Genomic DNA, 27,999 nt, shown 5'->3' with positions numbered 1-27,999 from the left:
CATAATCGATAGTTGGAATTTTATTTACAGTTTTTCTCAAAGTTCAATTTTGATAGAAGAGACACAGATAAAAAATATTAATGGTTATCTCCTATGCCAATACTGTCAACACAGGGTATTCTTATATAGTTATGTTGGCAGTGGACGATCTGGCTCCTTTGTGAACAAGGATTGGCAAGTACTGGTACTGAAGAGGTTGCTAAACTCTCAGTCCCACTCAGTTCTGATATATATAATTCAGTAATATGGTCATTATATAACGTTTCCTACTGTATGTTTGCTCAGGAATGTTGAGTCCAAACCATTACCAGATCCCTGAAGAAATGACACATTCATTAAATGGGAACATAGGCATTTTACACATTTCCCTGCAGCAGCGGAAGCCCTGCAAAAATGATTTCAAGCTTTTTTCAGCCCACTGTAAATATTTAAATATTTTTACAGTAACCCTTGATGGCTAGAACAGACTGTGGGCATTCAGAATATCATCCAAAAAAATGAGACAAGTTATTTACACAACTAGATTAATCCTGCACTCTGGAAGGTAGAAAAAAAAAGTCCATATGTGTAGACCCACTAAGTTGTCTTTCTTTTCTTCGTAGATGGTCTCTCAAACACATCCCTTACACCAGCTGCTTTCTGCTTAAAGAACTTTGTATTCTGGGCACTCTCCTGGCCCCAGGCAGAGTCAAATGAAGTTGTGTCTTGATCAACCAAATGAGTGTATTTTGTCCGACCAGAACGACCAAAGTTTTTGACCTGAGTAAAAACAAAGAAATTAAAAAAATAGAACATATACAAATTAGTGGAAGGACCACCATAAACTAAAATCCATATCGTTTAATATAGAACCATTCATACATTTACATTGCCTGTAATAATAATAGTTATATTTAAGCGGCAGCTTCTCAGCGGGTTGTAACTTGGCGTGCATTACTCTGAATGTTAGTCCCGCTTTAAATTTACAGTTTTAAGCAGTTGCTTCATACATATAGCCCCAGACCGCTTTGATATGGCCACTCCCGGTCTCATTTTCTTTTTTAAGACAGGGACTGGTCATGTATTTTTCCGCTATTCTATGGGTCATTGTTCTGAAGAAATACAGAATACATGTAAAATTTCAAATATCTTCCTCTAAACTCTATGGCCCAAATGTAATAGCCTGCAAGTCATGGTAAGTGGCATGAGGTCTTCAATTTAACCATGGGATTTAACGCAACCAACCTGGTTTTGCCTTAAAAAAAAAATAACAAATATATTGCAGCTTTAAAGTTTGCACCTGAAAAACGAACATCTCACCACTTGAAGGCTCTTACATTTAGGCCTATGTATCTTAAAAACATCAGCAAGTTAAACCCCAAGTTTTGTCTATAATTTGACAAACACAATTTGCCTTTTTATCCGACAAGCCTCAACCATAGAATTATGCTTTGAACACCATTCTTCACGGCAAGCAGTGTTCTGATGGTGCAAAGCATCAGTTCTGCACCAAAACATAGCACCTAGCATTGAGGTCCCATCAGACCACTGAATATTTTTCAATTTTGTAAATGGATCTGGAACATACTTTTTGGCAAACACAAAGACATTTATTTTTTTCATCAGCATTGGCTTTCTTCTAGCTGAACTAGCACAGATGTGAAATGCCTGGGCTACCATACTTCCATGGGCAATTCTCTCTCAAGTCTGTCATCACAGTTCCATTTTATAGAACAGAGAATCTACAGGACAGACTGCCCTAGACAAACTCACGTTAACGTCACATCTTCAAGAAGCTCGTATGGAAATGCACTAACCAATGGTGGCATCTCACACACAGCAGAATGTGTTTATACTCAGGAAGTGAAACATTAATTGCACAGAGACAGGTTTCAAAAACCTTTTTTTCTTCTTCACAGACTTTTGTTTTTTAAATTGAAAATCAAATCTTCAGCGTTGCTACATTGTGGCATTCTCTCTAATCAGTAATAATTTTAGGATAAATGCATTATGAGCATCGCTAAACAATGTAGTAAGAGGAGGAGAACGCCATGAATGGTCAGTTGCGAGAAAGACGATTAGATTGTAGCTACTGTGAGAATACAAATTCTAAGCAATTGATACCTGTATATACACAGTCGAGTCACATTATTATGACCACCAACTAATAGCCAGAGTAACAGCCGTGTGCAGCACGGACAGGCATAAATGGCGTTTTAGACACACGTCTGGTAGCCCCCAACTTAATTCTGATAGTGAGCTGCTCCACTGTAGCGTCAGTCGGCCCTCACACACCTTCTTAGCAGACGTTCACCTCTCACATCAATGGCATGTGGTGCTCCAGTTTCCATGTCGGATATTCGCAATGGTGCCATTTGTCCAGTCACGATACACCATCACCACGGCATCACGCGAACAGTTCACAAACTGCGCTGTTTCAGAAATACTGCCACCCTTGGTCTGAAAGCCGATAATCATCCCTTTTTGCACCTCTGATAAATCACCCCCTTTTACGTCTGACAGCAACGAGTGATATGTGTGCAGACGGCCTATCGCACACCTTATATACCCACCAAGCGAGCGCACGTCACATGACATACTTCATGGGCTATGTGCTGCCGACGTCAAATGTAGGTGGTCATAATAATGTGACTGGACCGTGTAATGTGCAAACTTAAATGTGAAAATGAAAAAGCGTACCTGCATAACTTTGGGTAAAATAGTTTTATTGAAGTGGTCTTCCAATGTGGGAGCACTGAAATCTCTCTTATACACATCCTCATCTTCATCCTGACGAAAATAAAAAAATATATAAAATGTATCCAAATAAAATAATAAATACATAAGTTTCTGGGAGCCATTAGTGGATCATTTCCTACCATGAAGAAAGCGCCCCTGTGGTAGTATTTCTGCAGGAATTTGTATTTCCCTTTCAGTGCTTTGTTAGTAATGATCTTGCCGTTGGCGCGGAGTTCGGCACGACGTTCCTCCTCAGTCATGTTGCGCATGCGTTCTATCTCCGCCTTCTCCTTCTCCATCCTGTGACATAATGAGACAAAAGTTACAGCTAAAGTGCACTGGTGCCCAGACAGCAAGAGGCGGCCACTTTGTGCTAATAACATTTCATTGTAGCATATATCCCCTGTATCAATAGAAAACCTGTTCACAGGTGCTGTCAATAACATGAAGTTATGTTTGTATACATAGCAATGGTGCCACCTTGGTGTATGCAAATATATTCGTATATCATGCCTTAAGGTACAGTATGGTCTAAAACTATTGGGACTGTGACACGGAAAATCAATTTCAGATATTTGAAAATAAGGAAAAAATAAGTCCCCAGTGTGCGGCATGTGAAATAATGAAGGACCACGTACGCTTCTCTCTCTTCACGGTCACGTTTGATGCGTTTTAGCTCTCGCACTTTCCAGGATTCATACTCCTCCTCATCATTCTCATCATCTGTGTTCAGTGCATCCAGAGCTGCCAGCGACCTCTTGTTCTCCTCTATTTCTTTCTTGGTCTCCTCCTCTACAATCTGACAGACAGCAAGGGATGAAACAACATTCATGTGTAACAGTTGTGGAGTAGTTTCTCATGGCTAATGCCGAGATTACCTTTAAGGTGTATTTACGTCTCTCCTCCGCCATACGCTTAGCTTCAGCCTCCACCTCTTTCTGTTTCAGTGCTTCAACCTCTTTTTCTTGTACAGTTACCCTATCTTTTCTGTAGTGTTATAAAAGAACATCTATTTACTAGTGATGAGCGGATTCGGTTTTACTCGGTTTTACTCGGTTCTCAAAACAGCATCTTATTGGCTCACGGATGTCACGTGTTTTGGATAGCCAATAAGATGCCGTTTTGAGAACCGAGTAAAACCGAGTAAAACCGAGTAAAACCGAACCTCGCTCATCACTACTATTTACACGTTTGGCTTTAGTAATATTAAAATATATTTGTACAGCATTTATACAGAATCTCTCTTCTGTCAAACTCATGGGGGTTGATAAACTAAAGCTTCTAAAGCTGGAAAGTGGGGGTGTTGCCCATCCAATCAGATTCTGTCTATCATGCAATAGGATGCAGTAGAGAAATTATAGCTAGAAGCTGATTGGTTGTGATGGGCCACTTTTATGTTTTAGAAGCTTTAGTAAATCTACTCTATAGTGTACAAATAATACACAGAAGGAACTTCGGACATAACAGGGGGACATGTACAAAGTAATAAGGAGGGAACCCTTCTGAAAGATGTGGATGGCATGGTTAACCGCCACTGGTCTGGAGACAATGAAGAAGAAATCACATAACCAAATGTGAGGCAAGGATAGCATTTATGCAGGTCACATTTAATTACGTGCCGCTCTCATCAGCCAGGATTAACACTTATTCCAGTGTGCTCTGGCCAATGGCAATTGATGAAGGTACTGAAAATAAAATAGACAGTACAACCCCTTAAGAAAAACATAAAAGGTATGTCATTTTGCGCAGTAATTCCTGAAATTCAGTATGTATAAAATACGTATATTACGCCTCTAAGCAAGGCCAATTCATTACAGGAGATGTCTTTCCAGCATTTACTCACTTTCTAATGAATACAGGTTTCAGTCTAGGTTCCATTTCATCTTCACTGTCTGTGTATTCCTCATATTCTGACTCAGACTCGGACTCTGCCCCCGATTTCCACTCATCTTCTACCTCCATCACTTCCATCTCTTCATTCTTCCGCTCCTCAGCTCTCTGGCGCATGACAGAACGGCGACGCTCGATTTCCTGGCAGAAATACAGGAGAAAATCAGTGTAAAAAAATGGTCATAAATAATGAGCTGGACAATAGAATAGTCTCTATGTGATGTGGCAGTAATGCTTCCCAGGTTAATTGCTCATATTTATATGTTCAAGAACAACAATGTGAAAGTGAATGCTATGCCAGGCAATATCCATATAAGGTTGGACCATAACTCACCTCATCATCCACCTCTTCTTCCTCCTCCTCAGTGGTGTCTTCTCTTTCTCTCTCTCGTTCTCTCTCTCTTTCCACATGCCATTCCTCACCCGGTTCTGACTCAGACTCACTTTCCCCCACCACCTCTGGTTCTACTATCTTACGGTGTCTGGCCAATCTGCAGAGAACAGTTCACAATGCTGTAAACATTTCAGCATCAAAACTACTATTCTAGTATTTTTAAATAGGGCTATTCAATTGTTGCCCCCATTGGGCATGAATGCCCCAAATGCGTGCACATTAGTACCAGGTTTAGCCACGCAAAGCAGCTAAACCCATCTAAAGAATAGGTTAGGCCAAACCATGAAGTTTACCCATATTTCAGCTCACACCTGAGAGCTGAAATGTGTCTCGCCGCTGCATGCATGCCCGAATGGAGCAATAGTTGAATTGCTCCATTGGGCACCATCTAGTGGCAGCCGGGGAGCATAACAATTGAATTGGCCCCAGTGACCATTAGTTCTCATGCATGGCCAGACAGCTTTTCTGCTGAGTAAGCCATAGAAGGGCAATGGTATGCAGAAAATGTTATGCAACAGGAATAATAGTTACAGGTAAATAATAAGTGGTCACCTCTCCTCCACATCCTCATTCATACGGTTCTGTAATCGACGTAGACGAGGATCGCTGGTGCTTTCTTCTGGCTGTTCCTCCACTTCCGCTTCCTGCTCCTTCCCTTTTTTAATGAACTGGAACTCCTCATCCTCCTCATCAGAAGATTCCATTGGTGCATAGTCTGGTCTTTTACCGGAGACATAGCGCTTCACCTTCACCTTTTCCATCGAGATTTCACCTGGAAAATGTACAAGCTCCATTATAGCCATATTGGAGAGAAATTCTCAAAGCAAGGAATTTGAACTCCAAAGAAAAGTATGCATAATATTATGGAGGCATACCGCAAACCTTATTAAAACAACTATCATTTGAGTATATACACTAAGCTTCATACGCATGCTAACAGACAAGTCTAACAGTACCATAATGCACTGCACACCACTTTCCACTCAGCCTGTGTGAAACAAGTGAAGCAGCTGTCAATCTCACCCGTGAACTTAAGAGAATGGTGCATCAACAACAGCTCAGCTTGCTAATAACAGGCTGAGAGAAATGGTGTGCAGTGCATTGTGGTACTGGTTCGGTAAGAGAGTGGCATGCGGGGTGCAACCATTCGAATCACTAGAGAACATGGAGATCCAGCAGTTATGAGGCATTTACATTTTTTACTTTCATCCCATCCAAAACTAAATTCATTTAGGGTGTAGTAGACCAGGGGCGGCCAACCAGTCAGTGACAAAGAGCCAAAAAACCTTTTTAGGTACGTCAAAGAGCCGACATCGAGCCGAAGGCGCGCATGCAAAAATGGAATGTAGCCTTGTGCCTGCTAGACAGACACCCCTGGTATAAAATACATTGAAAGAGCCAGAACAACATAAAATAAAATTTTTTAAAGTCCGATCCATTGAAAAAGCCACTTTCACATAAAATAATTGAAAAAGCCAGATTCACATAATAAACTTAAGTTCCCCCATGTGTCACTCCTGCCAGCTCCCCATGTGACACTCCTGCTAGCTCCCTCCTATGTCACTCCAGCCAGCTCCTCCATGTGTCACTCCTGCTACCACCCTCCTATGTCATTCCAGCCAGCACCCCCCATGTCACTCCAGCCAGCTCTCCCATGTGTCACTCCAGCTACCACCCTCCTATGTCACTCCAGCCAGCTCTCCCATGTGTCACTCCTGCTACCACCCTCCTATGTCACTCTAGCCAGCACCCCCCATGTCACTCCAGCCAGCTCTCCCATGTGTCACTCCAGCTACCACCCTCCTATGTCACTCCAGCCAGCTCTCCCATGTGTCACTCCTGCTACCACCCTCCTATGTCACTCCAGCCAGCACCCCCCATGTCACTCCAGCCAGCTCTCCCATGTGTCACTCCAGCTACCACCCTCCTATGTCACTCCAGCCAGCTCTCCCATGTGTCACTCCTGCTACCACCCTCCTATGTCACTCCAGCCAGCTTTCCCATGTGTCACTACTTCCAGCACCCTCCTTCATCACTTCAGTCAGCTCCTCCATGTGTCACTCCTGCCAGGACCCTTCTGTGTCACTCCAGCCAGCTCCGCCTTGTGTCACTAGCCCACCCTCATGTGTCACTAAAGTTCCCCCACCAAGTCGTGCCATTGCTGCAGCCCCTAATGTGTTCTCTGTTTGCCAGTGGGTGTCTCGCCTCTAGTATCTGGCTCCTTCAAGTTTCAGTCCCTGTAGTGCTGCTGCATGTCTGGCTGGAGTGTAGCAGTTTCCGGATCTATTGTGGTCATGTGATTTTGAGTGTTGGGGAGCCACATTTAAATAAAGAAAGAGCCTCATGCGGCTCATGAGCCACTGGTTGGCCACCGCTGTAGTAGACTATTATTGAAACACTGAATACCTATTAACATTAAAGCAGCCTATCAGAAGGTCCTCGCTTTACATTTAAAAGTTTTAATCAATGGGCATAATGAATAAAAGCTGCATAAGAGGGGGAGAAATTACATTCATCCAAAATACCTTAATTAAACTCAATAATTGACCCTGACTGACAGCAGATTGCAGGGGGCAGTGTGTTTCTTTCTCCGTAAATTACTCTGCCTCAGCTCAAATTTGCCGTTGGCAGTACTCGAAGTATAGAGCAGCATGGGGTGGTCTTGTATGGTCTTAAAAACAATTAATCAGTGTCCGTGTAGCAATCAATACAGTACTGACCACAGAAAGTAGGTGAATCATCAGTATATATATATATATATATATATATATATATATATGTATATATATATATATATATATATATATATATATATATATATATAGGCAGATCATCTGTATAAACTGTAACTATGGCATGTCCTATTTGTGCTTTGGGTGTATGTGATCGAGAATTGATTTTTTGGGTTTGCAAAGTATTTAATCCAGACAATCGCTAAAATATTATAAATAGTCTCAGAGGTTGATATTTTTGCACATGCGCATTTAGCATTCAGTTAAAAAAATAAGAATTTACTTACCGATAATTCTATTTCTCGTAGTCCGTAGTGGATGCTGGGGACTCCGTAAGGACCATGGGGAATAGCGGCTCCGCAGGAGACAGGGCACAAAAGTAAAAGCTTTAGGATCAGGTGGTGTGCACTGGCTCCTCCCCCTATGACCCTCCTCCAAGCCTCAGTTAGGATACTGTGCCCGGACGAGCGTACACAATAAGGAAGGATTTTGAATCCCGGGTAAGACTCATACCAGCCACACCAATCACACTGTACAACCTGTGATCTGAACCCAGTTAACAGCATGATAACAGCGGAGCCTCTGAAAAGATGGCTCACAACAATAATAACCCGTTTTAGTTAACAATAACTATGTACAAGTATTGCAGACAATCCGCACTTGGGATGGGCGCCCAGCATCCACTACGGACTACGAGAAATAGAATTATCGGTAAGTAAATTCTTATTTTCTCTGACGTCCTAAGTGGATGCTGGGGACTCCGTAAGGACCATGGGGATTATACCAAAGCTCCCAAACGGGCGGGAGAGTGCGGATGACTCTGCAGCACCGAATGAGAGAACTCCAGGTCCTCCTCAGCCAGGGTATCAAATTTGTAGAATTTTGCAAACGTGTTTGCCCCTGACCAAGTAGCAGCTCGGCAAAGTTGTAAAGCCGAGACCCCTCGGGCAGCCGCCCAAGATGAGCCCACCTTCCTTGTGGAATGGGCATTTACATATTTTGGCTGTGGCAGGCCTGCCACAGAATGTGCAAGCTGAATTGTACTACACATCCAACTAACAATCGTCTGCTTAGAAGCAAGAGCACCCAGTTTGTTGGGTGCATACAGGATAACAGCAAGTCAGTTTTCCTGACTCCAGCCGTCCTGGAAACATATATTTTCAGGGCCCTGACAACATCTAGCAACCTGGAGTCCTCCAAGTCCCTAGTAGCCGCAGGTACCACAATAAGCTGGTTCAGGTGAAACGCCGACACCACCTTAGGGAGAAACTGGGGACGAGTCCGCAGCTCTGCCCTGTCCGAATGGACAATCAGATATGGGCTTTTGTGAGACAAAGCCGCCAATTCTGACACTCGCCTGGCCGAGGCCAGGGCCAACAGCATGGTCACTTTCCATGTGAGATATTTCAAATCCACAGATTTGAGCGGTTTAAACCAATGTGATTTGAGGAATCCCAGAACTACGTTGAGATCCCACAGTGCCACTGGAGGCACAAAAGGGGGTTGTATATGCAGTACTCCCCTGACAAACTTCTGGACTTCAGGAACTGAAGCCAATTCTTTCTGGAAGAAAATCGACAGGGCCGAAATTTGAACCTTAATGGATCCCAATTTGAGGCCCATAGACACTCCTGTTTGCAGGAAATGCAGGAATCGACCGAGTTGAAATTCCTCCGTGGGGCCTTCCTGGCCTCACACCATGCAACATATTTTCGCCAAATGTGGTGATAATGTTGTGCGGTCACCTCCTTCCTGGCTCTGACCAGGGTAGGGATGACCTCTTCCGGAATGCCTTTTTCCCTTAGGATCCGGCGTTCAACCGCCATGCCGTCAAACGCAGCCGCGGTAAGACTTGGAACAGACATGATCCTTGCTGAAGCAAGTCCCTTCTTAGTATCTCTTGAAGTTCCGGGTACCAAGTCCTTCTTGGCCAATCCGGAGCCACGAGTATAGTTCTTACTCCTCTCCGTCTTATAATTCTCAGTACCTTGGGTATGAGAGGCAGAGGAGGGAACACATACACCGACTGGTACACCCACGGTGTTACCAGAGCGTCCCTGCTATTGCCTGAGGGTCTCTTGACCTGGCGCAATACCTGTCCAGTTTTTTGTTCAGACGGGACGCCATCATGTCCACCTTTGGTCTTTCCCAACGGTTCACAATCATGTGGAAGACTTCCAGATGAAGTCCCCACTCTCCCGGGTGGAGGTCGTGCCTGCTGAGGAAGTCTGCTTCCCAGTTGTCCACTCCCGGAATGAACACCGCTGACAGTGTTATCACATGATTTTTCGCCCAGCGAAGAATCCTTGCTGCCATTGCCCTCCTGCTTCTTGTGCCGCCCTGTCTGTTTACGTGGGCGACTGCCGTGATGTTGTCCGACTGGATCAGCACCGGTTGACTTTGAAGCAGAGGTCTTCCTAGGCTCAGAGCATTGTAAATTGCCCTTAGCTCCAGTATATTTATGTGGATAGAAGTCTCCAGACTTGACCACACTCCTTGGAAATTTCTTCCCTGTGTGACTGCTCCCCAGCCTCTCAGGCTGGCATCCGTGGTCTCCAGGACCCAGTCCTGAATGCCGAATCTGCTGCCCTCTAGTAGATGAGCACTCTGCAGCCACCACAGAAGAGACACCCTTGTCCTTGGAGACAGGATTATCCGCTGATGCATCTGAAGATGCGATCCGGACCATTCGTCCAGCAGATCCCACTGAAAAATTCTTGTGTGAAATCTGCCGAATGGAATCGCTTCGTAAGAAGCCACCATTTTTCCCAGGACTCTTGTGCATTGATGCACTGACACTTGGCCTGGTTCTAGGAGGTTCCTAACTAGCTCGGATAACTCCCTGGCTTTCTCCTCCGGGAGAAACACCTTTTTCTGGACTGTGTCCAGAATCATCCCTAGGAACAGCAGACGTGTCGTCGGAATCAGCTGCGATTTTGGAATATTTAGAATCCACCCGTGCTGTCGTAGAACTACTTGAGATAGTGCTACTCCGACCTCCAACTGTTCTCTGGACCTTGCCCTTATCAGGAGATCGTCCAAGTAAGGGATAATTAAGACGCCTTTTCTTTGAAGAAGAATCATCATTTCGGCCATTACCTTGGTAAAGACCCGGGGTGCCGTGGACAATCCAAACGGCAGCGTCTGAAACTGATAGTGACAGTTCTGTACCACGAACCTGAGGTACCCTTGGTGAGAAGGGCAAATTGGGACATGGAGGCAAGCATCCTTGATGTCCAGGGACACCATATAGTCCCCTTCTTCCTGGTTCGCTATCACTGCTCTGAGTGACTCCATCTTGATTTGAACCTTTGTATGTAAGTGTTCAAAGATTTCAGATTTAGAATAGGTCTCACCGAGCCGTCTGGCTTCAGTACCACAAATAGTGTGGAATAATACCCCTTTCCTTGTTGTAGGAGGGGTACTTTGATTATCACCTGCTGGGAATACAGCTTGTGAATTGTTTCCAATACTGCCTCCCTGTCGGAGGGAGACGTTGGTAAAGCAGACTTCAGGAACCTGCGAGGGGGAGACGTCTCGAACTTCCAATCTGTACCCCTGGAATACTACTTGTAGGATCCAGGGGTCCACTTGCGAGTGAGCCCACTGCGCGCTGAAACTCTTGAGACGACCCCCCACCGCACCTGAGTCCGCTTGTACGGCCCCAGCGTCATGCTGAGGACTTGGCAGAAGCGGTGGAGGGCTTCTGTTCCTGGGAAGGAGCTGCCTGCTGCAGTCTTCTTCCCTTTCCTCTACCCCTGGGCAGATATGACTGGCCTTTTGCCCGCTTGCCCTTATGGGGACGAAAGGACTGAGGCTGAAAAGACGGTGTCTTTTTCTGCTGAGATGTGACTTGGGGTAAAAAAGGTGGATTTTCCAGCTGTTGCCGTGGCCACCAGGTCCGATGGACCGACCCCAAGTAACTCCTCCCATTTATACGGCAATACTTCCATGTGCCGTTTGGAATCTGCATCACCTGACCACTGTCGTGTCCATAAACATCTTCTGGCAGACATGGACATCGCACTTACTCTTGATGCCAGAGTGCAAATATCCCTCTGTGCATCTCGCATATATAGAAATGCATCTTTTAAATGCTCTATAGTCAATAAAATACTGTCCCTGTCAAGGGTCAATATTTTCAGTCAGGGAATCCGACCAAGCCACCCCAGCGCTGCACATCCAGGCTGAGGCGATCGCTGGTCGCAGTATAACACCAGTATGTGTGTATATACTTTTTAGGATATTTTCCAGCCTCCTATCAGCTGGCTCCTTGAGGGCGGCCGTATCTGGAGACGGTAACGCCACTTGTTTTGATAAGCGTGTGAGCGCCTTATCCACCCTAGGGGGTGTTTCCCAACGCGCCCTAACTTCTGGCGGGAAAGGGTATAACGCCAATAATTTTCTATCGGGGGAAACCCACGCATCATCACACACTTCATTTAATTTATCTGATTCAGGAAAAACTACAGGTAGTTTTTTCACACCCCACATAATACCCTTTTTTGTGGTACTTGTAGTATCAGAAATATGTAACACCTCCTTCATTGCCCTTAACATGTAACGTGTGGCCCTAATGGAAAATACGTTTGTTTCTTCACCGTCGACACTGGAGTCAGTGTCCGTGTCGACCGACTGAGGTAATGGGCGTTTTAAAGCCCCTGACGGTGTTTGAGACGCCTGGACAGGTACCAATTGGTTTGCCGGCCGTCTCATGTCGTCAACCGACCTTGCAGCGTGTTGACATTATCACGTAATTCCCTAAATAAGCCATCCATTCCGGTGTCGACTCCCTAGAGAGTGACATCACCATTACAGGCAATTGCTCCGCCTCCTCACCAACATCGTCCTCATACATGTCGACACACACGTACCGACACACAGCACACACACAGGGAATGCTCTGATAGAGGACAGGACCCCACTAGCCCTTTGGGGAGACAGAGGGAGAGTTTGCCAGCACACACCAAAACGCTATAATTATACAGGGACAACCTTATATAAGTGTTTTCCCTTATAGCATCTTAATATATTATAATATCGCCACACAAAATGCCTCCCCTCTCTGTTTTAACCCTGTTTCTGTAGTGCAGTGCAGGGGAGAGCCTGGGAGCCTTCCTAGCAGCGGAGCTGTGTAGGAAAATGGCGCTGTGTGCTGAGGAGAATAGGCCCCGCCCCCTTTTCGGCTGGCTTCTTCTCCCGTTTTTCTGACAACCTGGCAGGGGTTAAATACATCCATATAGCCCCAGAGGCTATATGTGATGTATTTTTAGCCAGCATAGGTACTTTCATTGCTGCCCAGGGCGCCCCCCCCAGCGCCCTGCACCCTCAGTGACCGTTGGTGTGAAGTGTGCTGAGAGCAATGGCGCACAGCTGCCGTGCTGTGCGCTACCTTAAGAAGACTGGGAAGTCTTCAGCCGCCGATTTCTGGACCTCTTCTCTCTTCAGCATCTGCAAGGGGGTCGGCGGCGCGGCTCCGGTGACCCATCCAGGCTGTACCTGTGATCGTCCCTCTGGAGCTAGTGTCCAGTAGCCTAAGAAGCCAATCCATCCTGCACGCAGGTGAGTTCACTTCTTCTCCCCTAAGTCCCTCGTTGCAGTGAGCCTGTTGCCAGCAGGACTCACTGAAAATAAAAAACCTAACAAAACTTTTACTCTAAGCAGCTCTTTAGGAGAGCCACCTAGATTGCACCCTTCTCGGCCGGGCACAAAAACCTAACTGAGGCTTGGAGGAGGGTCATAGGGGGAGGAGCCAGTGCACACCACCTGATCCTAAAGCTTTTACTTTTGTGCCCTGTCTCCTGCGGAGCCGCTATTCCCCATGGTCCTTATGGAGTCCCCAGCATCCACTTAGGACGTCAGAGAAAAATAAAATAAAACTGGAAAGCCGACGTAGGTGCAGTGGTTTGGGAGACACCAGGGGCCAAATATAATAGAGTGAGAGTTTTAAAAAGTGAGAGATTTGGTAAGGTTTTTCAGGTTTTTTTTTTAAAGTGGCAATCATTTAGACGGCAAAACCAGGTTGATCTTGCTGTGCAAATGATTGCCACTTTTTAAAAAAAAACAGCAAAACCTTACCAAATCTCCCACTTTCCGAAACTCTCACTCTATTACATTTGGCCCCAGGTAAGTATATCGGTGCTGCAGAACTGGGATTTTATAGATCGATTCTCCCAAAACATCAAGACTCCAGAGTTTAACCAAAAATCATGCGGCATCAGATATGATTCTTTTTAAAAGCTAGGTTGATGCCCATCCCTGGTACAGACATCTCCCTGCACCAAGCTGGCATGGTAGCAATTTGACAGGTAAGCACAACACAGTTTCCATGCTACTTTCATGCCTCAATTATACATTGCAACATGCCATATAATTGTGCATTACAGTGGAATCTAGTGTATTGGGGCAGAGAACTATTCCAATATAATGTCATACTTCAGGATCAGTATATATAGAGGAATATATAAGGGGAAAATGTATGTACAAAAACTATAAACATATGCGCTATGCTTTGTGCCCAAAGCGTCACATCAAAAATGTGCCCTCCTCAATGATCAGCACCCTGTCCTTAAAAAAATCCTAGAGTGAACACTAGAAATATTAATGGTTGCTAAAAAAAAAACAAAAAAAAAAACCCTGCTTCCATGTCCATCCCCGATATCTGTGCCCAATCCCTGGGGTTAAAACATTTCTCCGTTCTTTCCCATGTAAAGGAACAGGGGGAATGTCTGTCAGTTTGCCGCAGTAGGGCATACACTGCCCGATGCGGACGGATTTCACCTGAGAAAATAACGCATCGGGCGGACACACTGGAAGATCCGGCATGCCCAACCGATCAATATTTTTGGATTGCTTGCGTGCAAACACTGAACACTTATCTGGGCAATCTGCCAATATCACCGGATAATTCCAGCGTGTATGCCCAACTGAAGTTATGTCCCACTAGATGCAAGTGGAATCACTCAGAGATGCGTAAACTCGGCTCAGAAGCATGGGCAGTGAGCAAACCCACAAGGTCCATTCGCAAATCGGGTATGTCTAAAGCAAGGTACACACTGACACGACTAGACAGCAAACCAGCCATCGCCCGACGATTAAGGGAAGCTTATACACTTACTGATCAACCATTCAATAAGTTGGTTCTCACATCAGCTGGGCTGCATTTTCAAATTACCCGCCTAGCTGTGACGCCAATCCCTGCAGCAAGCGTACGTCCGTACACGCAGCCAGATGCACTGATATACCTGCAGATATATTTGGCATCAGCTGTGCTGCAGAGCAGCCGTCGTTCACAGACATATCAGGTATACACACCTGCCCGCTATATTTTGGCCATTCAATTAAACGGCTGATATATCGCCCAGTGAGTACCCAGCTTTAGAGCCAGGCTATGTGCCTATAATGATAATGGCTACACTACTACAAGCCAGAACGTTACCCCTTCAGCTTTAAGATTGTAAGCTCCTAAGAGCAGGGCCTTCTCCCCTCTTGTGCCTTTCCTTCTCTTACTTACACTATCTTATACTCAATACTCCCTTTGATGGCACCTAACCCCTGGTTTTCTGTATATACCTTGCACTTGTCCTATATTGGCTCATACTGTAAGTGCTTTTTTTTATTGTTTTGCTCATTTGTGTATGTGCTGTGTAATGGGCGCTGCGGATCCCTTGTGGCACCATATAAATAAGAGATAATTCCGCCAATGACCATATTAATATCATCGCAGACCCAGGACTGTTCCCTAACTACAGAGACCCCAGTGAGCCCGCCGTCATCATCTGGCAGCTAGGGGGAAGCGGGCAGACGGTATGAGCTGCGGGTATGTGTATGTGCACACTGGGTGTTTGGCAGAGCGGCCTACTACGAGCACCGGCCTGGATTACTGGCTAGCCGCACACCCGGGGATCTTACCCTTCTCATTGCGGACAGGCACGGCTCCGGCCGTAGACTGTATAGGCGGCTGCTTGTTGAGGGCGTTTGCGGACGCCATGGTACCGGTTACCGATCAGCACCAACACACGAAGCTGCTGTTATAACGTTGGAGGACCTAAAGCCACAGAGACGAATGTGATTGCATCTGCTCTATGGTAACTTCCGGATGCGCGAGTTGTTAATCGGCGCATGCGCGCTATGTTCTTCCCTTTCCGCTCGGGTCCTGGAGAAAGATGGTGAGCTGGGGATCTGTCTCCGCGCCCGGTCACCCTATCCGCGCCCATCCCCAGTCGGCAGCCGTCCCCGCGCTCCCCGGCCATACACCCCCAGCACCGGGGTCTCCAACCTCCTTATTTATGTTTATATTGGTGACAGAGTTTAGTTCAATGGACGGGGTTGGCGGGGCAGGACAGGCTGGGGATGAGGCCTACAGGCTATGTGTCCGCTCCCTGTAATGTCCGGTGTGTGCAGTTAGCTGGTGGTTCTTGTCTGGGGGCTCAGTGCCCGGCCTGGCCGCAGGTGTACGTAGTAAGCCAGCCTCTGCGCTGCTGTACCGGGAGGAGGGGGTCACGTATGTGGTGCGGGCCATATACAGCCTGTTGTAGCTACGTGTGCGGGGCAGGGTGCTCAGTCTCTGCCTGTGCCCAGCTTATGCTGTGTGTGTCAACTCGAGTAACGACTACGGTGTTGCTTGCCCAGTGTACTGTACTGTGTGGGTCATCACTTGTAACGTCTTTCATTCAGGCCAAGCGCACAAAGAAGGTTGGCATTGTGGGTAAATATGGGACCCGTTATGGTGCTTCCCTAAGGAAGATGGTCAAGAAAATTGAGATCAGCCAACATGCAAAGTATACATGTTCCTTCTGCGGCAAGGTAAGCATTGAACTGTAAAGCTATTTTTTTCTGGGAATTCTATGGCCTTGTTCTCCTCAAACTAATGTTTGGATCTCTTTTAGACCAAGATGAAGAGAAGGGCTGTTGGCATCTGGCACTGTGGTTCTTGCATGAAAATTGTAGCAGGAGGAGCCTGGACCTACAAGTAAGTGAATTCTAAACAAAGTCTAGCTGTCACTATAGTACATAGTGGTAAATGGCAGTACGGATGGTGTAATGGTTAGCATTACTGCCTCGCAGCACTGAGGTCATGGTAGATGCTAGAATCAAGTGGGCTAAGGGACCTTTTCCGTAAGTAGGAGGAGTTACGACACAAGGGGGAGGAGCTAGGCCAGCGGGATAGTTCCTCTACTATCCACGCCACCAACTATTATCTTTAGTAATTAGGTGGTGAGCGAAGCGAGCCACCGTGCCCGAAGCGTGGCGAGCGAAGCGAGCCCGCGAGGGTACTTTTCGGGTACCCTGTTCGCCCGTAGCTCCTCCCCTAGATACGTCACAAGGTCCCTTCAGCCACTCCGATATAGAACCAACCCTGAGGTCATGGGTTTGATTCCCACCATGGCCCTAACTGTGTGGAGTTTCACACCCCCACTTTGGCATCCAAGGTAAGATGGTATACATCTGGCGCTGCTGGTTCCTGCTTCACCTTGGTAAAGAGGCGCATGATAGAAGCGCATTATTCCTGCACGATAAGTGTGGCTATAATATATTTACCCCATAGTACCTTGTCGCCTCCAAGTATTTTTGCTGTAATGTAGATAACGTGTGCATCCTCTTACACAATCAGTGCAGAAGTTCTATTTAGTTTTGCACCACTAGTATAATTAAAGGTTTAGACCTCTGCAGTATGAGAATTTACTATTTAATGTGAGCACAGTGTGTAGGGCAATGTATCACTGGAGAGGAGCTATAAGCAACTGCAGACCTTCATGGTTAAAAGAAAACTAAAATGGGAATATGGCATGGCTTATTTTTCCGGTAACTGGCTCTTGTTCATAGAGTTACAGCATTTGATAAGTTATCTTGTGCATCTGGGTGTTGTGCTCTTTCTCCACTTCTGCTGAATGTGACCGTGACACACTTGTAATTGACACAATGGGGTCGATTCAATTCACTGACAGTTGAATAGCGCCGGGAGTTAGCTCCCGTCGCTATTCAATTCCGCTTAAGTTAAGTCGGCGAAGGCCCGTTCTCCCGGACTTAACAGGTTGAATTGTCGGGAGAACGGGTATTCTCCGACTTAACTCCCCGCCACAATGCTGATTCCCGACAATCAGCCTCGCGCTGGCCGCGTGGCAGCACTTTTGTCTGATTTCTTCTCTCATCCCCCGGGGGTGAGAGAAGAATTCCCAACAATTGAGGGTCACTTGTCGCTGTATTGAATAGCGATGGGAGCTAACTCCTGGCGCTATTCAACTGTCAGGGATTTGAATCGACCCCAGTATGTGACGCGCTGCCACATACCCCCAAAACTAGGACTTCCGAGTGTTTCATGCACAATCTACGGTGTGACATCACAGTGGAGTCTTGTACCGCTAGCAGACCTACTCCAATGGTTCATGGTTAATAGTGTTCCAAATATGCTGTGGCCTGTATTTAGAACACTATGGCCCTGGGGCAAAGCTGCTGTAGCGTGAAGCTTCTAGGGCTTGGCTCTGTCCCCTGATAGGGCGGTGCACTTCTGATGCTGGTATTAAATTAAGCAGGAAATGCAATAAGAGAACAAGCACTAGCTAACAATCTGGCTGCCATTAATTAGGAGTCTGGCCGTACAAATGATAGCATCTGTCTGGTATGCTGGAAGACTGCTCATGCCCCATAGTGATAATTGCTGCTTGTTTGCAGCTATACACTCTACAATTACCTGCCTGATCATCTGATAATTAGCTGGTCGGTACAGTGTATGGCCACCTTTATGCTTGGCATACAATATCTGATATCTGTGGAGCGCTCAGATAATTGTACTGTGTATTTGTGCCACTGATCTCAAAATATGGATCGGTAAGACATGCGGAGTCGTCCAGTGTGTCTGTCTGATGCAGTGTTTGTGGAGTTGTAAGTCTGCTGTATCAGACAGTGTACTGTATGTGTTTGTCGCAATGTAAATGGTTTCAGTTCCTAACTGGGGATGAATGGGGAAATGTCTCTCCTCAAACGGAGGAACCCAGCCAGATACTGTGTGGCCATACACTGACATATCTCGCTGTATGGACACGATATCTGCTAGGTTACAGGCCTTTTATTTTATGTCCTGGGTCATTCCATGAAAATGGTCTTTCTATGTAACTTTTGTTACCAGTTTTCATGACAAAATCTTAATCAAAATGAAAGCATATCATGTACCACACAAACATTTACTTTGCCCAAAATATTCAAAACACATGCTCAAAAAAATATTTCACATGAAATATATTTCAAAATGTAACATTTGATACCATGGAATGACCCTCCTGCATTATATATACATTCTCACTGTTGCTTTAATAAAGCCTTCCTGTTTAAAAATAATTTTCCAGGCATGTATATGAGCAAAGCTTTCTTTTTATTAATGTCTCAGATCGCTGTGCATCTGGCATTATGGATGGAATTGGTTGCCCATGAGTTCTATTTGCCACTTGGAAAACACCTTACCAAAGTTGTTAGTCTTAGTCATTTCTAAACAGTCAAAGCCCTTTAACTCTGCAGCCACCGCACAGCTTGTGGTTTAGCCAGTGTCTTCCAGTGGCAGTGGTTTAAGGACAAGATTAAAAGGAAAGCAACACTTATGGGCCCTACACACTTAGCGACGTTGACCGGCAATATGAATGATATTGTTCAGAAATGACCGATATATCGTTTAGTGTGGGTGAAACAACGATGAATGATGCACCCCCCCCCCCCCGTGGTCGTTCATAGTTGGTTTTCCGTTGGTTTTATTACAAGTCAATTTGCCCTATAGACAGGTAATTGTACTGCGCTCAGCTCTATGTTCATCTGTAGATGATGAAAGTTTATATATTGATAGTGTTCTGTGTAGTTGATATGGGTAGTAGTAATAAACGATAACTGAAAAGGAGATTTTGTGTCTGTGTGTACCGTTTGCCTTGTGAGTTTAATGAACAACAGACCTGAAAGAAGAAATTAATAGGATTTTATTCTAATCATAAACTGACCTCCGTTATGGTGCGATTTAGTACCAGAAAAAAATGAAAATGAAAACATAAAAATAATAACAATAATAAATGATAAATATTAATGCAAATTTCTAAAATGAAAAAACAAAGATAAATCAAGAACAAAAAACAGGTCAAAAATAGAAAAAAATAGAAAAAAACAACGGTGCTTGAGCAAATGCTCACAGTCCGGAATGATGGGGTAGTGTGGATTTTCAAAAAAAGGTCTATTTAACGTTGGTATCCAAAGTTCAGATGCAGTTCATACAATTTGCGGCGTCCTGCATAAATTTTCTCAGAGCGCTCGAGGGAGTGGATGATATCAGGGTACGTGATAGTATATGAGGTTAGTGCAGTGCTGGATATTGTGAGCTGGCAAGGAGTGGATGAGTTAAAGCTCCGGGCTAGTTCGTCCACCTCTCCCCTGGTCCCGAGAGTCGCGCCCGTGTTCAGGCGTTCCCCTGGTACCTGATCGGTTCGAGGGACGAACAGTGCCTAGGGTTTGGGTAATCACGACCAGCGCTCTCCGGAGCGTCTGCTCGTGAAATCCCTCACCGCGTACGGAGACTCACCTGCTGCCGCTTCCTGCCGTCCACCGTGTCTCTGCACTGGCTCCCGTCCTCCTTTACAGCGTCCTCCTGGTTGCTAGGTGACGTCCTGTTACTTTCGTTCTTCGGGGTCACTGCTAAACAGGACCTACATTTAACAGAGCCACGAGCGGAAGACGGGACATCCCGGTCACGTGACCCCGAAGAACGAAAGTAACAGGACGTCACCTAGCAACCAGGAGGACGCTGTAAAGGAGGACGGGAGCCAGTGCAGAGACACGGTGGACGGCAGGAAGCGGCAGCAGGTGAGTCACCGTACGCGGTGAGGGATTTCACGAGCAGACGCTCCGGAGAGCGCTGGTCGTGATTACCCAAACCCTAGGCACTGTTCGTCCCTCGAACCGATCAGGTACCAGGGGAACGCCTGAACACGGGCGCGACTCTCGGGACCAGGGGAGAGGTGGACGAACTAGCCCGGAGCTTTAACTCATCCACTCCTTGCCAGCTCACAATATCCAGCACTGCACTAACCTCATATACTATCACGTACCCTGATATCATCCACTCCCTCGAGCGCTCTGAGAAAATTTATGCAGGACGCCGCAAATTGTATGAACTGCATCTGAACTTTGGATACCAACGTTAAATAGACCTTTTTTTGAAAATCCACACTACCCCATCATTCCGGACTGTGAGCATTTGCTCAAGCACCGTTGTTTTTTTCTATTTTTTTCTATTTTTGACCTGTTTTTTGTTCTTGATTTATCTTTGTTTTTTCATTTTAGAAATTTGCATTAATATTTATCATTTATTATTGTTATCATTATTTTTATGTTTTCATTTTCATTTTTTTCTGGTACTAAAACGCACCATAACGGAGGTCAGTTTATGATTAGAATAAAATCCTATTAATTTCTTCTTTCAGGTCTGTTGTTCATTAAACTCACAAGGCAAACGGTACACACAGACACAAAATCTCCTTTTCAGTTATCGTTTATTACTACTACCCTTATCAACTACACAGAACACTATCAATATATAAACTTTCATCATCTACAGATGAACATAGGACTGAGCGCAGTACAATTACCTGTCTATAGATTTACGTACGTAGGTGGTCACCTATTTAGTACGGCAGCTTGTCCGAAGCAGAGAGGACTCGGTGCGCAGATAAAACCCCAATTTTTGAGAAGTCAATTTGCCCTATAACGCTCATCATTCAGATTGTTCTTTGTCCAAATCGCTGACATCACCAAGTGTGTGTAGGGCCCATTAGCTGTTCAGCTATTTATCAGGACTGGCTACAGGATTCTGCATCTCTGGGGCATATTGGGCCCTAGAGTATCAGATTTTTTTTCATGGCATCCCTAGGCCATAAGTTTGTTGTGAAATTCAGAAAAACATCTAATTAGTGTTTTTAGGTCATCCTTACCTTTTAGTTATGTGGTGAATGAGATAATTTGTCCATATGTTATGATGTGAAGCACTGGTTTTGCCTATTACATTGACCATAATTTAAATTGGTCCTGGACCAGCAATCCATGGCACCCCTGCACTTGGAGACCACAACTGTAGGGTGTTGTAGCCAATGTTATAAACATTGGGTGTTGCCAGAGTCTTTAATTTGCATTGAGGCAAAACAGATTACATTTTATACTTATTGAGCATTTAGTAGCCTGCCACAGTGTGCAGAATCTGTCTGATTTTAAATATGCACGTGCAGAATATGCTCAAAACTTTATCCTTAGGTTATCTGGAGATCATATAAGTTTATTTCCATTTATCTTTGTTTGAAACTTGCAATCTGAGAGCGGCATATTCTTGGATTCTTTGATCTTGTTGGTGGAGAGAGATCTGCCAAGCATGGACCAGTGTTGTCTTCGTTTCATGGCTGTCTTGTCTTATAGGCCCTACACATTGGCCGATCCGCCGCCGAGCTGCCCGACGGCGGATACGGTCGAAGGGTGACCCGGCGGCGGGGTGGCAGTTACGGGGGGAGTGAAGTTTCTTCACTCCCCCCGTCACGCGGCTCCATTGAAGTGCAGGCAAATATGGACGAGATCGGCCATATTGGCCTGCATGCACAGCCGACGGGGGACCAGCGATGAACGAGCGCGGGGCCGCGCATCGTTCATCGCTGGAGCCTCCACACTGAAAGATATGAACGAGTTCTCGTTCATTTATGAACGAGATCGTTCATATCTTTAACACAAATCGGCATGTGTGTAGGGCCCTTTAGATTGCTTGAGTCTGGGTTTACTCAAGAGTTACAACATCTGTGCCTATCGGATACACTGCCGAGTTCAAAATTCTCTAGACTAATGCTTGAAGGAATGAAAGCACAATTACATCTACATTAATTTATCAAACGCTTCAGATTTTGTAGCTGAATAACATTTAGAAAAGGTTAGAGTTCATGCTTGGCTAAATGTCTATGCTCTCATTACTCTGTGCGCATTGTCGTATCAAGAGGAATGTGCCTCTAACCAGGCAGAGCAACCGACAACTTAGCGTTTTTACAAAACAAGTCTGCACTTTAGAAAGCAGAATAATCACATTTGGACAGGATCAGTCACTTACTAGGTTTTTCATTCCTGATTTGATGGCGCGTAACCGCCGGCAACTGCATTGAAACTCATCCCCCTCACGGTCCTATCTTGCCCATTGAATTGTGAATTTTTTTACACAGGTGTGGCATAAACTGCACTTACACTTGTTAGTTGTGTTAACACTTAAGAGCAAGGATAGGCAATAAGTAGACCCATCTGCTATAGAACTATACATCCCAGCATGCCCTGCTGCAGTTCTGCTATTTGCCCATGCAAAACAGTTGCATGACATGCTGGGATGTGTAGTTCAACAGCAGCTGGATGGATGCTTATTGCCCCCTCTCTTCTAGAGTGTCTGGGTAATCTAGAGAGGGTCACTTGTCTATAGAAGAAATCATTAGTGATGGCAGCAAGACCAGTGTTAAAGTTATACTATCGTTTTGGGAACACATTTACTGATCATTATTTAAGAGAGGCTTTCTGACGGCCATAGTTCCAGACTTGTTGGTAAGGTGGGACGTATATGCCTGTGCAGTGTGAACCTAGATCGTGATTTTCCCTTAGTCATGTTATTGTTCCCTTAAGTAGCCATTCTTGACTCTCCTCCCTTTTCTTCACCTCCCGCATTCAATATTACTCGCATTCATCTCTTGTTTTGCTGCAACCTTCTATTCACACTACGTTCACCCCCCACTACCACTCCCATCTCAACGCTGCAGCCTGTCTTATCTGCTGCTCTATACCTGCGCCTCCTCTGTACCAAGCTCTTCACTGGCACTCCTAGAGAATCTGCAAACTCCTCACCATCTCGTACAAGACCCTCCAATGCCACTGTTCCCAACATCTCCAACCTTCTCTCCATACATACACACGCCCTCTTGTCAGCCAATGACTGCCATCTTTCCTCCCTTCTGGTTTTTATATCTCGCTACAGAAATATTTTTTGTGCTGTTCACACTAGGCTGTCTCAGCGGGGGGCCATGGGGATTTTAATAGCAAAATGTGCCTGCCCTTATGATGGTGCCCGCTGAAACTGCCTGCCCTCTTCTGTCCAGCCCATGAGCCACAGTGACCTGTGGTTGGAGAAAGTTTTGGTGTAGTGCTCATCGCTGTTTGTTAGATGCAGTGCGCATATGCATGGCATCTATACACCGTGAGGGGAGAACTTAAGGGCAGCCTAGCATGTTTGTAAGTGCTCTGTACCCCCTCAAGACTGGGGAATAGGGGACATGTCATGAGACCACAACCCCTCCCTGAGCATCTTCACCCCGTTTTTAAGAGTATGTGTTACATAGGAACAACCTCCCTTGTTCCAACAGATAATACCCCAGCTTGCATTGTGCCATGTGGGTGCTGATAACCCACCTGTTCATAAAAGCAATCATTTTTCCATGTCACCATGTAGTCTACCTCACACTCTTGCACCCTCCAACACTCTGAGACTCCTTCATAGGATCACTCCCCATGTTTTCAGTTTGTCGCTTTCCCCCCTTCCTTTCTCTTTAGGCTGTTCCTCTCTTGCGCACCAGTTAAGCTGTACCCCACTTCTTGGGCTCTCTGCCCCCGGACTCCAGTCCTTCGTTGTTTCTTCAGATGACGTAGACCCATTGTACGGTTTACCCTGTATGCTCTTATTATTTCTCTTTCATCCATTTGGGGGAAGCTGCGTATTTACTGATGGGTTAGAGTGTGTGGGATGGGGAGTTTGGTACAGAACCTATAGAAACTAACTCCTCCCCCCTCTAACCCCTCCCATCTCCAGCCTGACTAGCAGATCACCTCCGTTTTAGTTTTGTGCCTGAGGAGTACAGGCACAGATTTCTTCAGTGTAGATTTTAGTTAGGTCAGTCCCAATCTAACCAGTGGTGCACCGTTTGCTGTTTGGTCTTGGATGATGGTCACCATAGACGGCAGCCTAGTCTGTTGGGGGGCGGTGTTTCAATCTCTGCACTTCCAGGGTCTCTGGAATGGTCAAGAATCGAGGTTACCGATCAACATTCTCGAGTTAAGAGCAATTTGTTATGCTCTACTTCAGGTACAAACCAAAGTCCAAGGTCATGCAGTGCGCATTCAATCGGACAACGCCACGGCGGTGGCTTACATAAACAAACAGGGCGGAAATCGCAGTTGGAGAGCCATGCAGGAGGTCGCCCATATCCTACAGTGGGCAGAACGGTGGGTTCCGACCATCTCCTCAGTTCACATTCCAGGAGTGGACAACTGGGAAGCGGACTTCTTGAGCCGTCACACGATTCATTCGGGAGAATGGGAACTTCATCAGGAGGTCTTTCTAGCCCTAGTGTCTCTGTGGGGAACACCCGACATCGATCTCATGGCATCCCGTCTAAACCGAAAGCTACCTCGGTACGGATCACGAACTCAGGACCCTCACGCAACACTAATCGATGCATTAACAGATTCGTGGCAATTTCGACTGGGATATGTGTTTCCACCAATTCCCTTGATACTGCGTCTACTTCAACGTATCTGGAGAGAGGGTCTTCCGGTCATTCTTATAGCACCAAACTGGCCTCGTCAGTGGTACACTCTTCTCCACAGCATGGTGACCAAGGAACCGTTCCATCTGCCCCTGCGACCCGATCTCCTGCTACAAGATCCTTGTCACCACCACGATTTAAATCGTCTGGCTTTGACGGCTTGGTTCTTGAATACAGCATTTTAAGAGCAAAAGGGTTATTTCGACCGGTGGTGAAGACTATGCTTCAGGCTAGAAAGCCGGTCACTTCTTGTATTTATCACAGAGTATGGCGTATTTACATTGCTTGGTGTGAAAGGTGGGGGTTGTCACCCCACCTCTTTCGTTTACCTCGTCTGTTATCTTTCCTTCAGGATGGTCTGACTAAAGGACTTAGTTTGTCTTCCCTTAAGGGGCAGATTTCGGCATCGTCGTTTCTCTTTCAGAAAAGATTGGCTATTCCGGAGGTTCAAACGTTCCTTCAGGGTGTAGTCAGGATTGTTCCGCCGTGGGATTTAAATATGGTTCTTCGGGCGCTCCAGCAGCCTCCATTTGAGCCGCTGGACTCTGTTAAGCTTCGCTATCTTACTCTAAAGGTGGTTTTTCTTTTGGCCATTGCTTCGGCCAGGCGTTTTCCGAGTTGGCGGCGCTTTCTTGCAAACCGCCCTTGTTGGTCTTTCATGAAAATCGATTGGTCTTACGTACAAAGCCTTCCTTCTTGACAAAGGTTGTCAGCTTTCCATATGAATCAGGACATAGTCCTTCCAGCGTTTTGTTCGGAGTCTTCTGGACAGGATTGTCATTTAGAGTTATTAGATGATGATAGAGCCTTACGAATTTATTTGTCCCGTACTAAGGATATACGTCGTACGGATACCTTGTTGGTTTTGATCGATGCACCCAAGCGAGGCTGGCCGGCCTCTAAGAATACGGTGGCAAGCTGGGTTACGTCTGCTATTCGGCAGGCTTAAATTTCTTCGGCTTTGCCTGTTCCGGACTCATTAAGGGCTCATTCGACTAGGGCTGTTGGTGCTTCCTGGGCTGTTCGCGGTGGTGTTTCCGTCGAGCAGCTGTGTAGGGCGGCGACCTGGTCATCCGTGCATACCTTCACTAAGTTTTACCGTTTTCATACTTTCGGTTTAGACTGCCTCTGTTGGGTGTCAAATTTTGCAGACAGCTATGCCGTCTGTTTCTCCCTCCTCTAATTAGCTTGCTTTGGGAAATCCAATTAGTAAGTGCGCAGCGTCCCCCAGATGGATGAAAGAGAAAAGGGGATTTTTGTTACTTACCGTAAAATCTTTCTCTGATTCCATCTGGGGGACGCTGCGATGCCTCCTGTAGTTTTGTCTGGAATTATTGGTTATGTTCTGTTCTGTCTCTTCCGGCTTTGCTAAACGTAAACTGAGGTGATCTGCTAGTCAGGCTGGAGATGGGAGGGGTTAGAGGGGGGAGGAGTTTCTATAGGTTCTGTGCCAAACTCCCATCCAACACACTAACCCATCAGTAAGTGCGCAGCATCCCCCAGATGGAATCAGAGAGAAAGTTTACGGTAAGTAACAAAAATCCCCTTTTTGCCATTGGTATGGTGTTGTGGACCAATTGTAACACCATATGAAGTTTAATAATGCTATCAGTACAGTGCATGTGTTATGTAGCTGATATGTGTAGCTGTTACATATTGGTGGTAGGTCCATTTTCAGGCACTCATCCATGAATGAATATATTTAAAGTATCTTGGACAAATTGCAGTATAAGGGAATACAGACTGCTTTAATGACAATGATTTGTTGATTGAAGGCTGCAGATTCTGGTCTGGGAACAATTGTTCCCTGCTGCATAACACATTAAACAAGTTATACATATATTAATGTTGGTAAAAGCTGTAAAACTTTTATTTTAAGTGTCCCTTTCTTCAAAGGGGATTTCATTACATTGTTTATGAATGTCAGAATATTAATGATGGACTTGCTATATTATGCTGGCTATTAAATTCCAGATAGGCCAGTACGGATGGTATAATGGTTAGGATTACTGCCTCACAGCACTGAGGTCATGGGTTCCATTCCCACCATGGCCCTAACTGTGCGGAGTTTGTGTATTCTCCCCGTACTTGCGTGGGTTTCCTTCGAGTACTTCGGTTTCCTCCCACAATCCAAAAATATACTGGTAGGTTAATTGGCTCCCTACAAAAATTAAAGCGTGAATGTGTCTGTGTGTACAGGTGATAGGGAATATAGATTGTAAGCTCCACTGGGGCAGGGACTGATGTGAATTGGCAAACGTTCTCTGTAAAGCGCTGCAGAATGTGTGCGCTATATAAATAATAAATTCTATTGCATCTAAACAGTTCCTCTTGTAAGGAATAATATGCTTGAACACGTTTGGTAAAACCTCAGTCTTGGTAGCTGTGTGGCATCAATTCTCAATTTGAAAAGAGACTGTAATTAGTTCGTCTGTGACATGTCACTCTCCATTGTATATTGTAAGTATATAGACATTGTGTGGTATGGTGTGATGACTGAACCTGCTCTTATTCTTCCAGCACCACCTCTGCTGTCACAGTGAAATCTGCCATCAGAAGACTGAAGGAACTGAAAGACCAGTAGATCCATTCTCTCCGAAATCTGCTCTGTTTTCTCTGGATTGTTCTTTAATAAAGGATGTCTTGTAAAATGGAAGCAGCCTGTTACATTTATTTACTGGAAATGGGTATT

At 45.5% G+C, this 27,999-nt stretch overlaps 2 protein-coding genes across 2 annotated transcripts; one reads left to right on the top strand and one right to left on the bottom strand.

Annotated features, from left to right (window-relative positions):
* Nucleotides 1-2: 2 nt before the first annotated feature.
* Nucleotides 3-15,827, bottom strand: MFAP1 (microfibril associated protein 1). Its single transcript, XM_063925864.1, has 9 exons — nt 15,646-15,827; nt 5,555-5,774; nt 4,943-5,099; nt 4,562-4,749; nt 3,597-3,705; nt 3,357-3,517; nt 2,859-3,018; nt 2,680-2,769; nt 3-759 (listed from the first exon to the last, which is right to left on the bottom strand). The coding sequence occupies exons 1-9, from the start codon at nt 15,722-15,724 to the stop codon at nt 577-579; spliced, it is 1,347 nt and encodes a 448-aa protein (XP_063781934.1). The 5' UTR covers nt 15,725-15,827; the 3' UTR covers nt 3-576.
* Nucleotides 15,800-27,963, top strand: RPL37A (ribosomal protein L37a). The gene is made up of 4 exons (XM_063925865.1): nt 15,800-15,902; nt 16,411-16,539; nt 16,623-16,705; nt 27,828-27,963. Exons 1-4 carry the CDS (start codon nt 15,900-15,902, stop codon nt 27,889-27,891), a joined length of 279 nt encoding a protein of 92 aa, XP_063781935.1. The 5' UTR covers nt 15,800-15,899; the 3' UTR covers nt 27,892-27,963.
* Nucleotides 27,964-27,999: the final 36 nt, after the last annotated feature.

The sequence above is a fragment of the Pseudophryne corroboree genome, chromosome 6 (genome assembly GCF_028390025.1).
Source record: "Pseudophryne corroboree isolate aPseCor3 chromosome 6, aPseCor3.hap2, whole genome shotgun sequence".
Lineage (NCBI taxonomy): Eukaryota > Metazoa > Chordata > Amphibia > Anura > Myobatrachidae > Pseudophryne > Pseudophryne corroboree.
The sequence above is the reverse complement of the archived record's forward strand: the minus strand, read 5'-3'. Positions and strand labels throughout refer to the sequence as shown.